This window comes from Equus asinus, chromosome 4 (genome assembly GCF_041296235.1).
Source record: "Equus asinus isolate D_3611 breed Donkey chromosome 4, EquAss-T2T_v2, whole genome shotgun sequence".
In the NCBI taxonomy this organism is placed as follows: domain Eukaryota; kingdom Metazoa; phylum Chordata; class Mammalia; order Perissodactyla; family Equidae; genus Equus; species Equus asinus.
This window is the reverse complement of record NC_091793.1, coordinates 57,141,862-57,155,298: the sequence shown is the minus strand read 5'-3', so window position 1 is coordinate 57,155,298 and position 13,437 is coordinate 57,141,862. Positions and strand designations below refer to the sequence as shown.

The 13,437-nt window shown below is 37.5% G+C and overlaps 1 protein-coding gene across 3 annotated transcripts in view; it reads left to right on the top strand.

The window, feature by feature from the left end:
* TRHDE (thyrotropin releasing hormone degrading enzyme) overlaps window positions 1-13,437 on the top strand; it is a 351,632-nt gene that overhangs the window by 213,671 nt on the left and 124,524 nt on the right. For 2 of the 3 annotated variants that reach the window (XM_070507329.1, XM_014827110.3), the window contains exon 6: window positions 1,905-2,042. The exons of the other annotated variant lie outside the window; for it this stretch is intronic. In XM_070507329.1, coding sequence (XP_070363430.1) covers window positions 1,905-2,042 — 138 coding nt within the window. The remainder of the gene's footprint in view (window positions 1-1,904; window positions 2,043-13,437) is intronic. 3 annotated transcript variants of the gene reach the window in all.

The window sequence follows — 13,437 nt, the reverse complement described above, 5'->3', positions numbered from 1 at the left end:
TGCTGGGGAAGTTTGGCTCTGAGCTAACATCTGTTGCCAATCTTCATCTTTTTGCTTCAGGAAGATTGTCCCTGAGCTAACATCTTTGCCAATCTTCCTCTATTTTGTATGTGGGTCACCACTGCAGCATGGCCTGATGAGCAGTGCATAGGTTCACATCCAGGATCCAAACCCACAAACCCCAAGCCGCTGAAGCTGAGCGTGTGAACTTAACCGCTATGCCACCGGGCTGGCCCCCATAAATGCCAATCTTTTTATTCTTAAGATCTTGAATCACAGGGTTCACTCTCCTTAATTTGTCTTGAATTAGGAACTTAATTTGAGAAGAAATACAGTACTAGTTTATGTCATACTTGTCATTTAATTCAAGTTTGAATTTCTCACTGTGGCCTCTTAGGGTCTGGAGCAGCCTTCTGAGACTCAGTGACCTCTCGTGCAGTCCTTGCTACCTCGGTGTTTTTGATGGAACATAGACCATTGATGTGAAACTCTTAGACCAAAAAAAGGACTGAAAAAACTAGATTTATAGTCCATAGACTATAAAAATAAGCTATTAGGAAATAAACCTTACAGTATATATTTGGATGGCTAATTAATATTATCAGTTAAACATATCAAATCATTGAGCAGATGGTGATGTTTCTTTAAAGGCAGATTTAAAATAATACACACATATATGCCCAGTTAACTATTCTTTTCTTAGCATATTTATTCTCCATTTCCATTTTTTAAAATCCAGGATTGGTGTTCTCTCAGCTTGAAATTATGACTCACTCAGAAATAACCTGCTGTTTGTCTGCTGGCTCAAAACTAGGAGGCTCCAAGAATGAGTTCAAAACCAGCTGGAGCGATTTAAGCATTGCCCATCTTTAATCTCTGTAGCGATACTCCTCAGGTCGCAACTGTCCAGGGGCGTTTTAGCCCTTGTTATCTCTTGCAACTTCCTTTTTCTCTCCCTCCTCCCTCAATGAAGGCAGCAGGCCAGGAGAACTAATAGCTGCCAGCATTTTTGTTAACAAACCCAAGCTGTGTCTTTACAGCAGCCTTCTCCAAAAACAACAGAGAAGTACTTTTTCTTTACAGTTTATTTCTAACACAACAAATCCGCTTTTATTAGAGCAAATACTGATGTCTCAACAGTGTGCTGAATAGAAGTTTCATGATTTTGTCTGTTTTCACAAGTTTATGGTAACGGATTATTAAAACCTATTGATCTCCAATTTATGTCCATTATTCTGAATTCACATATACATCCACAGATATTATAGTTTGATGTCAATAATGCCTTTTATTATCTGTTGTGGTTCCCTGAAATTCTTTCAGGAAATAAATGTGTGTGTGTGTGTGTGTGCATGTGCGTGTGTGTATTAGAGAGAGAATAAGTGAGAGAGAGAGGGAGAGAGAGAGAAGGAGGTAGGGTCAGGGAGAAAGAGACTGAGCTGTTCAAATGGTACTAGAAATAAATGGGATAAATAGCAAAACTGCACAGGAACCCTGAAATTTACTTAGTATTCTTACATTGAATTTAACTAAAAAGGTTATTTGGGACTGAAATTGTAGTCTTGACCTTGTAGAATGCACAAACAAGCTTACTCAGTTTCATTTATGTGCCCACTCTCCAAATTTGCTTTAACCGCTATTAAAGCACAGAGTCCATTGTTTTTGTCTATTTAGGGCCCATTGTAGCCCATTGATTTTGTTTCATGTTGTGCTCAGATCAACCACCTTCATTTCAGAGTAACTTAAGGGGCATTTTATTTACTGGATTCTCTTTAGAGTTAAGTCTCACCATGTAGGCTGATGAGCATCATCGATTAAGGAACACACATTCTGTTCAAGCTGTCACAGGCGTTCTGTTATAACCATGAATCACCTATGCTATTGCCCCGTCTACTGTATTGCAGGAAAAACAGAGGTTTCTGACGGATGTTCTGCATGAAGTGATGCTGCTTGACGGCTTGGCCAGTTCCCATCCAGTATCACAGGAAGTGCGACAGGCAGCAGATATTGACAGGGTGTTTGACTGGATCGCATATAAAAAGGTGGGAATAGATAAGACCCAAGTGCCAAATGGATATTTCACTATCCTGGAGTAGCCAAACTATTTCATGCTAGATGTTTTATATTCTTCTCTTCTTCCTAGCAGATAGAAATGAACTTTCAGTTTAAAAACAGTCACTAGGTTCATATAACTTTATGAGTTAGGGCTTTTCTTTACAAATCAGTACAATGGAGATGAATTTACCAAATGCATAGAAATATTGGAAGTATTAATAAATCTTTGGAGACTTAATATGAAATTGCTGTACAAATGGTGTTATGTAAATGTCAACTTTTATTATTATTAATGAGAGCTGACCTGTATAGTGACAAATTATTTTTCACCAGTGCCCCTTAAATACTTACTTATTTTGATTGGCTGATGCAACTGAGTCAGGGCAGTGGCATGATATGTATTATAGGGAGATATTTAAGGGAGATGAGGGGAATTAAGGATGTTTCCTGGATAATATGCATTATAAAGGAAATTCTAAAGACTAGACTTTGAGTGGCAAAGATTTTGGACCAATGACTAGACAAAAAAATAATGAACACTGTGAACTTTTTACTATTGTTACTTGGAGTAGGATTTTCCCTAATCTCTTTATCCATTAGTTCTTCTAATTTTAACATGGGCATGTACATCTCAGTGTTTAACACTTAGTAGCCATCTTCGGTGTAGATTGAATCACATTTATTGGGATTTTTACATACTTTATTGATTTATAATGTTTTAAATTAAACCAATTTTTTATATTTTTAAATTTTTTCTCAAAAGAAAGATATTTCTGTTATAACTAGAGGTCAAATAATGATTCATCAGAATTCCTTGGTGCAGTGATTTGGATATTTTATTTTTCATTCATGAAATGACTGTCTCAATGATTATTAACATTGTATGCTATAATATATAAAGATGCAAATTATGTTAGAAAATCTCTTTTTTGAGTCACTGATCATCGCATGGGCTCAAGATGGTGTTTTCTATGTTTTACAAAAATAAGTGGGGGCCGGCCAGGTGGCATGGTGGTTAAGTTTGCATGTTCTGCTTTGGTGGCCCAGGGTTCTCTGGTTTGGATCCCGGGTGCTGACCTACGCACAAGCCGTGCTGTGGCAGGTGTCCCACATATAAAGTAGAGGAAGATGGGCATGGATACTAGCTCAGGGCCAGTCTTCCTCAGGAAAAAGAGGAATATTGGCAGTAGATGTTAGCTCAGGGCCAATCTCCCTTAGCAAAAATAGAAAGATTGGAGGTAGGTGTTAGATCTGGGCTAATCTTCCTCAAAAAAAAAAAAGAAAAGAAAACCAAAAAAATAAGTACAAGTGTAGAACCATATTTAAAATATATATTAACATTTATTTAAAGCATTAAATAAGTATTTAAAGTATATATTGATTTTTATATATGAGGCTTTTTGGGGAGATTTTATTGAGTGCAATTCACTTCATTCAACTGTACTGATTCTTAAAGTGTAATGCCAACAATCGTTGGTTCAGCTTGAGATGAGCTTGGAGACATGTCTGTAATTATTTCCCTCCTACCACCAATTCTAAAAGACTATTTGTAAATACTAATTTTACTTCAGCATGAATAATATCAGGAAAATGTTATTTTGATGAAATATATTATAGATGTGCTTTTACACATAAATAACCTCTATCCCAGAGCAATTTCTAATTTATTCAAGAAGATTAAGAATTGAAACAGTAGGAAAGAATGAAGATACAATCATTATTATTTTACCCTCTCCACGTTTTTGTGCAAAGTCTTGTCAATTGTGATTAATGAGCAAACTGTGCCACGAAGCTCAGGACCACCATCATAAAGGGTACTGGTTTACTTGTCTCTAGACGTTATTTTTTTTAATAAATGTTATTGAGGAATAATTGACAAATATAATTATGTATATTTAAAGTGTACAATGTGATGATTTAATATACAAATACATTGTGCAATGATTATGAAGGTCATCAAGATAATTAACACATCCATCACCTCACACAGATAACTTTTTTTTTTGTGGTGAGAATGCCTAAGATCTACTCTCAGCAACTTCTGAGTATACAATACCCTATTATTAACTATAGTCACCGTGTTGTACACTATATCCTCAGAACTTCTTCTAACTCAAAATTTGTACCCTTTGACCTACATCCCCCCAATTCCTCCTTCCCCCAACCCTAGGTGAAAAGTAGTGGCCCAGGTACCTGCTGGCATAGCTGAAGAGTAATCTTCAAATGTGAGTGTGGAAAAAAATAAACATCAGACCAATTTGGCTAAATCTTAGGGACCTCATGTTGATAATCTCTGTATCAGGCTTTAGGGTGTATTCAGTGTCTTAGTCTAGTTCTCTGATTTGGCTTCTCTCAGGCTCTTCCTAGCTGATGGTTAATATGTGGGTAAGATGCAGTAACTAACTGTGTAAGTGGAATGGGCAAACCATATCATTCTGGGATGCATGACAGGTAATATGGGTAATTGTACAGCCAGAAATAACATCAACGGCTAACACTTATTGAATGCTTATTGTGTACTAGGCACTGTGCCAATCTCTTTACATTTATTGACCCATTTAATTCTCATAATCCTCTTATTGGATTGTTGTTTTCATGTTCCTTATTTTAAAAATGAGGACATTGAGTCATGGTCAATCCAAGGATATGTATCCCAGGAAATCAGGTTCCAGAGTAAACAATTTTACCTCTACCATATTTGCCCAACAAGCTTGCTTGGCTGGAGCATTTCTTTGACAAGCACCTCTTATGTCCCAAGCACTGTGTGCTGAGTGCTAGGGATATAACAATCAATAAGACACAAAGGAGAGACAGCATACAAATAAGTCAGTGCAGCAGCATATGAATATTCACAGCAATATTTTCATTTTAAATGTAGAAATCTAATTCACACCTTCTTAAGCAATAAAAAGGAATTTGTTGACTGAATAACTGATAAGTCTGAGATTTAGTATTAGCTTTCAGACTGGTTGACTTCAGGTATTTTAACAATGTCACCAGAAATCCACCTTTTGTCACTTTCTTGGCTCTTTGCCTCTATCAGATTTAATTTCTAGATGATGCTTAGATAGATAGCCCCAAACAAGTTTAGGCTGATAGAGCCCTCAACCTGGTGATCCTAACAGGCTCAGAGAAAGAGTAAACTTCTTTTCTCACACAGAATTTATACTAGTTTCTAAAGGGCTATGATTTGTTCTGATTATGTAATAGATCACCAGTGGCTAATCCATATGTCCATGCAGTGGACAGTCCCTATGGACATTCTGACTGGTTAGCATGGGTCATGAGTTCATCCTTGGTGGTGGAAGAGATAGGCCACATAACTGGCTGGCCCAATAGGATCAAGTGAAATAGGGTTTATAGAAAAACAAACTGATGACTAGAAGAAAGTAATGGATGCCATCCTCAGAATCTTAGGAGTTATGGTAGAAATATGTACAAGATATAATCATGAGAGTAAAGGGTAGAGGAGCGACCAAAAGGCTAACAAGGACCATTCTGTAGAGAAGGCTCAGAAAAGGAGCACAATGGTGATTGAATGGAACATCAAGAAGTTCAACAGGGTACAGAGTAGTGAGAGTTGGGGGCAGTAAACAGGCTGGGGACATAAGCCGGTAAGAACTGGGAAGGCCTCTCATGCAATACGGGAAGTTTGATCTTCACCCAGCAGGTCAACAGGAACCAATGAAGAGTGTCAAGCAGAGGAGTAACATAATTACAATTGCATTCTAGAAAGAATATTCTTGTGTTAGAGATGGAAATAATATGATAGATCTGGACATTTCAGAAAAGATTGTAGCAACTAGAGTTGTAGTATACAGAACTTATTTTTTTGTAATGTAGTGTGTAGCTTAATAAAAACTTCTTGCCACTGATCTTCTGTGCTCTCCTCCCTGAAGCTCCCTGTTAGCAGACAACGTTGACCTCTACCAATAAGCAACCTCTTACTGTGCCAGTGCTCAAGTGGCATGTCCTCTCTTGTAATTATTCTCTTAATAATTATTCTAATTATTCCCACTGCTGTTTTTTGTTATTATTTCTGTATAGTAATTTCATTACACTTTAAATAACTTTTTGTATAGAAATGTATTTAGGGGTTGAGAAAATTATAGAGAAATAAAGGTTAGGAACCACAGAATAGATACCAGTTTTTGTGGATTTGAATTTAAGAACTGAGTGTTTCTGAAGAAATATTGAGTGATGTTCAATATGGATAGTCTCCAGGCCAGTATTAAAAGAAAAAAATTAAACTCCTAAAATTAGATATGTGTTTTTAGAATGGGAAGAGAGATAAAAGTGACAGCTAGTCTGTAAAAAAAAGAGTTATATCCCAGTGAAATACAAATTTTTCCATTTTAATAGTAGATTGAATATGAGGATACTTTTATCCTAAAAGTGCAGTGGAAACAGGAAAACATTGTCCATAGATAGGAGGACTGCAAAAGATGGATTGAAATAGTCTCTTTGCTCTAAAAGCACCAAGGGAAATAAGAATCAATGACCTAGTGACCTGGTTGATGAAAGTGAGTGAATGCTCATTAAGTTTACATATGATGCAATGCCGAGTTGGAGAGGATTGCTACAAGCTTGAGAGAGATGAACAGATTTCGAAATGACTTAAGCAAAGTTAAAGAGGATCCTTTAAAAACAAGCGCTCTTTTCACCAATTCTTCTATCAAGGTTAATATATTTTAGAGACCAAACAAAATTACACAGAATAAAGGAAAGAATTGTCAAGCAGAGAAAAATCTACAAGGGGTCATGGAGAACAAGAATAATAGAAAGAGGTTGGCAGTTCAGCTTGCAAAGCTCTACCAATATATTCCAGACTTAAAGTTTGAAAATCCTTGTAAGGCTAAAGAGGAAAATATATACAACTTCTATCATCTTTGGAAGCGAATATGAAAAGGACAATGAGTGCTTTGTATCTGTTTTCCCTTCTAATACCAGATTTCTCATCCATAACATCACATCAGCCAGGCCATAATTAGCACATGGAGAGAGCAATACCAACTCTTTGTAAGGGATAGGTTGTTTCTATGGGGAAAAATAAAAAGATGGTGCCTTCTTTCAAAAATATAACCAGTAGTAGGTATAAAACATATGAAATGAAAACACTAATTATACTAAGAGTAACAGGGAAGCACATCTATCATTTAAGGAGCGCTTACTATGTACAAAGCATTTTGTGAGATGCTTTGCATATGTTATCCCACTTACTCCTAACAGAAAACTTGGAATGTAGGCATTTTTAACCCCTTTTACTGATAAGGAAACTGAGACTTGAGAAGTTAAGTGATTTCCATAGGGTAAGACACTTAGCAAGTGCACAAGCCAGGATGGGAAATCAGATGTGTCTAAATCCAAGTTCTGGGCTCTTATCTATAGCACTTTTCACAAATAAATATATTTCAAGGCAAGTTATAATATGAACCATCTTAGTGGATGGCAACAAGTTCTCAGGCCACCTTTCCTCCTCTCTTTCTCCCATCCTATTTTTCAGGAAATCTCATTGTCTCTGCTGTCAACATATTCCCAGAACCTGACCTTTCCTCCCCACCATCACTGTTGCCATTCTGGTCTGAATCACCACCAGATTGCCACATTTAGAAAGATTCCTAAAACCTCTCTGCTTCTAACCCTGTTCCCCTACAGTCTATTTTTGACCAAGGACTCAGAGTGATCTTTTTTAAAACCTAAGCTAGTGCCACTTCTTTGCTCAAAACCCTACAATGACTCCTCACCAAAATGAGAATAAAAGGCAAAGTCTCTACGATGACCCATGAGGCCCTACCTGATGTCTGCTTATCCCATTCTCCCCAAGCTCCCCACAGACTACGGACTCTTATTCTGGCTCTTATTCCTCCGGCTTCACCTCTCAGTACCGTCTGTGTCTTCATTCATCGTACACCTGCTGCACCAGCTCTCTTGAGTTCCCCTGAAATCCAACTAAAGTCCCTCCCACACTAGGGCCTTTGAAGTGGCTGTTCTCTCTGAAGAGAATGAGGTTACGCTGGATATTGCCATGGCTCCAACTTGTTCTCCTTGAAGCCTTTACTTAAATGTCACCTTCTCAAAGAGATCACCAACTTAAAAAGTCAACTGGCACCCTTACTCTTTTCTTCATTCATTTCCCTTGTTCTGACCCACTTACAGTTTGGTCCTATGGTACAGATCACATTCTGACATAGTGTGCAATTTATTCAATATTATGTTTACTGTATTGTCTGTTCATAGGTATTAGAAAAAAGGGTTGGCACTTGAAATAGTAGTAAAGAGTTTCAGATGTAATGCCATATGAATTCCAGGAGGGGAAGGAAGATTGTATTGCCCAATCATTCTATTTTCTGATGGGTTCTGTCACGTGTGGCCTGACGCCTCAGCCCTGGACCTCATGGGACCCCTTTCCTATCGCTCAGCTCTTCTCTTGTTGTCTCTGCACTCTCGTGCCTCAGCCACAATAAGCCTCCTGTTCTGCAAGACTTTCCAGGCCGTTCTTCTAAACGGGTCCTTCTGCTCAGTCTTTACTTTCTCTATTCACAGTCTACTTCGTACATGCAGTCAAATGAGCATAGTTGATTACTATTTGTCCTCTTTGACACATTTGTGCACACTTTACTGTACCATCTCTGGCGTATTATATGTGTGATTAACTATGGTGCTTCTGGTCATCTCTGTAGGACAGTTAGACAGCAGCCTCTGGGTCAGGTATGTAATGGCAATAGTACTAGTGGTAGGAATGATAGCATCACTTGTTCTTTGAGGGTCCCTGGACATCCACTTAATTGTCTCATTTAATCTCCCACCTCTGTAAGGTAGATATTATTAGCTTCAATTTACCTGAGAGTAAACAGAGGCCCAGAGAGTTTAAGGATGCTCTCAGGCTCCTGGGTGTCCAGTTAGTGTTCACATCTCATAGTTTCTCACTCCTTGTCTTTCCACGCTACCCTAATACTTTCTTTAACTAATTGCCTATTATGTCACTGTTTCAATAGGAAATATAATTTGGGTTGCAGTCTTTCGTGTTATAAGAAATAAGTGTTATAAAATCTGGGCAGTAATAGTTACCAGGTATGATCATCTCATAAAGAAATGTGAACAAGTATAAGAGACTGAGACAAATTAAGCAAAGAACAGAGAGACGGATGGAGGGAGAGAGAGAGAGAGAGAAAGAGAGATTGATTTAGAAACAATTGGAGATAAATCCTATCAGAAAAAGCTAAACAAGTTACCTACGTCCAGCCTGGAGGATGCAGGGCTGAGAGGTGACTTAATAATTTGCTCTCGCATCTGAATGGTCATTACAGGAAGGCTGTTCACCACTCCTCTGTCAACATCAAGGTTGGAGGAAGACAAATGGCATTAAATTACAGGGAGAAATTTCACTTCTTCCAGGGAAGAACTTCTTGACATAAAGGAAATTAAACACTTCAATATGAACTACTGAGGGTTATGAAATCTTCATTCTTTGGTATTCTTTAAAATAAAACTAAAAATATGCTCCCTAATTAGCAAATTAAGTGGAAGACTACTAAAAAAATTCTAGCTAGATCTTGACTTTATGGTATATCATAGTCAAATAATGTGCTAGTGAAACTCATAACTTATTAGAAATTAATATTGAGTGTACATATTTATGTTGGTATCATTCAATTTCTCCTTTGCTTATAAATGTAGAAGTGTGAATGATGAAAGAAACAAACTACTTGCTTCTTAGGCAAAATGGGAATATTTAGACATACTTCCTATCTGTCTCTGAATAACCTGTTGATAACTAGAAAATCATGAAGACAATGTCCAAGAGAGACCATGTGTTAGTGACTCTTTCTGTTGAGTACTAGGGAGTTTTGTCTTTGCCTTTGACCTTGAATTACTGTTTTTCTAGGCCCAGAGGTGATTTTAAGACGTCATGTAAAGGAAATGCCTTTTTGCCCTTGTAGAGAAAATGCCTATGGTGGGAGGAGATGATTTTATTGACATTTTTATGATAAATACCTTTACCACTTACTGGTAAATTATTAATTTGTACATTTTACTGATGGAGGCAAGTTTTCTTCTGCACATGTATTTGACTGATTCATCACCATTTGAGTGGTTTATTACCTTTTCTTCTTGCTCAAATATTACTATTTAAATACTTAAAACAGCTTGTTTTTTTTCTTCCTGGACACTTGTACTTGTCCTCATTAGCTGTTCCTCTCAGATTTAGCATTTACTTGATAAAATTGAAAGAAAAAGTGTGTACTTAATGAAAATAGGTAGCAAGTTACTCAACAGTGTAAGGAATGGATTAATCCCCTTCAAAGTATTCTTATCTTCTCCTGCTCCTTTTGTGTCTCATTCTTTTGTTACTAATTAGCGGTTTCGTACGCTGCTTTTGAATCCCTCTGTTGTACACAGTTGCTGAAATACTTAAGAAAGTGCAGTGTTGGGGCTGGCCCCGTGGCCGAGTGGTTAAGTTCGCGCGCTCCGCTGCAGGCGGCCCAGTGTTTCGTTAGTTCGAATCCTGGGCACGGACATGGCACTGCTCATCAGACCACGCTGAGGCAGCGTCCCACATGCCACAACTAGAAGAACCCACAACGAAGAATACACAACTATGTACCCGGGGGCTTTGGGGAGAAAAAGGAAAAAATAAAATCTAAAAAAAAAAAAAAAAGAAAGTGCAGTGTTGGTTGTGACTTTATTCTTCTGCTCTTTTTGTGCAGGCCAGAGTGGTGATCACACAATGTAAGAAGCTTAAAAGCTACGTTGTGTGAGTCTTAGCTCGCAGACCCGGGCTAGAGTGAGATTCTGCTTCTGCAGCTTTCTGAAATAGTTTCACAACTACGCTTGTTCTTAGTGTTTTGTTTATGCAAAAAGCCTAATTCTAGTGACTTTTGCAATGGCTCACTCATGTAAGACTTCATCAATCACCATAATTAAGAATAAAAAGTACCATTTCAATTACTATAAATAGTAACATACAAAGAGTATTGCATTTCTGTAATTTGCTCACCCTCCAACTATATGTGACTGTAATTCCATTAAACTAGGAGGCAGCTACAATCATGTCAGAAGGGAATGGGGCTTCTGTTAGCAGAACAAAGTCAATTCAGTCAGGAGGCCTGTGAATCTCAAATTGTTTATAGAGGATATTCAGAGAGAAATAGCAATTGAAAATACAAACTAAAAAGAATTGGGCATCAGCCGATGTATATCCCCGTAACACATAGAGGGATTGTGATGTTTTGAATAGATATTCTGGAATAATGAGATTCTGTGGTGGTTGGAAAGGGGAGAAGTAGAGTTAGGAAGAAAATTAAGATTTAAAGGATAAACAAGAAAGGTAACAGGTTGACATTTTGAGAGATGGGAAGTATAGAAGAAGGAAACAGAGAACAGCAATGAAACTCCCTTTTTCAAAAAGAATGTTTGGAGAAGATGAAGAACAAAATATTCGCAATATAAGTACTTTGTGTACTTATAACAATGGAACAGATTGAAAATGGTTGAACTGAATTGAGTTTTCCTGTAGAATAATCGTGAATGGGCTGTGTTTTAGTATCTGAAGAGTTCACCTTTTTACTCAACATAACCACTACCCATTTTTAGTGAACTACACACGGTATATTGATGTAACATAGAATTCTCCAGAAGCCCTGTATGGTTACCAGAGTTACATATAAAGTTCAAGATAATTAATAATTGTTTTGACTTTAAGGAACTTTTTTTATCACTATTCCTTTTTTCATGTGAACCCAGAGATTGTCTATTTTTATTACCAAAAAAAAATGTACCTTCCAAGTATTAAACAATTCACGTCCATATTAATCAAACACATATGTAAGCCTCAATCAGAGTTTCTGTTTCAAACAGGCCAAACTGTATTACTATGCAGGATAGATACAATTCTAGTCAAACAACAACAAAAAGCCTTTCTGTTTGGCTGATGTAGTCTTTTTGAAGGTAAATATGCTGTTTCCTTTGAAATAATAAAAATATTTCTTTGGACACGCTTTCACACATATTTTCCTTCCAGGGGAGGCTAAGGGTCATTTGATGAGCTGCTGAGAAGATTATCTAGAGACGACATGTTTTCTACATCCTTTATCCTTCATGCTGTTGGATATTTCCTGTCAGCAATAACAGATTTTGGTCTTTCTGCTTTTTAAACATAGAATGCTTTTAGTTTGGGGGGGGGGTTCTCTTTATATCAGCATTAGAAGGCTTCACTGTGATTTCATACCCCATATTCTTGCCTTTAAAAAACAGAGATTAAAAAAAATCCTGAAGCCGCTTTTGTCTTGAGGGCATTTGCCCAACCAGGAGAATTTGAGCAGCTTCTCAGGGTTTCACAGAGACAGGAAAAGAACATAAAGCCTAAGGTGAGAAGTTTAATGGGAGGCATCCCATAAAGCCAGGGCCTTCAAGAGCTGCCCCGGTGGCACAAAGATGAACTGGAAATAAACCTCTCCCCTTCTGCAGGGGACTGTGAAGAAATTGTCTGCTCCAAACTTTGACTGCAAGAGGAGAGGGAAAGAAAATTTCCTCTGAAAATGTGTGACTACGAGAAACCCTTGCACAGCGTTGGAACTCAAATGAAAATCTCCTTGGTACACTGCAAACCTCAAGCCAGGATTTTAATTTAAAATGCTTGATCCTGGACTAGAAGTGTCCTCAGATGCCAGACAGAAACTAGAACAAATCCTTTCTAGAAGTATACACCTTCATACCACATCTTGAAGATTCCCACAGATAAATCCCAAGGAAAAGGAGCATCTCACAGTCAAAAATCACTAATCACACAGGAAACAAGGTCCATGAGCATGAGACAGCTGAGACAATTGAGAATGGAACCATTCATGCACGTGATTAAAATAGTGGATATGTTAGACAGAGTGTGAAATAGTATATTAATAAATCTGAGGAAGTAAAAAGAGGCTTGAAAAATAAGCAAAATGCAAGCCAATTTAGAAAACAACTAATGAGGATTCCTACAAATGAAAATGTAATAACTTCATTTAAAAATATAGTATATACAGTAGACGGTTTATTACAGATTAGAAAGAGCTGAAGAGAGATTTGTAAGCAGGAAGATAGAATTGAAGAAACTGTACAGCACAGAGAGACCAAGAGATGGGAAATGCGCAGGAGGTTAAGAAAATAGGAGAGGGGTTGAAAAGCTCTCACAAGTGGCCTGTATGCAGACTCAAGGCCTGATTCCACTCACATTTTCCATCCTTTGTTTCTTCATCCAATTATTGCTTCTTAGCTTCAGGGACTAAAGTTTTTGCCTTAAACAGTGGCATCATTCTTAGAAACAGAGTTCTGAGTTTGAGCTAGGATTTTCTTTGTCTCAAAGTAATAAATTTTACCCATCAACAAAGCTCTATTTTATTA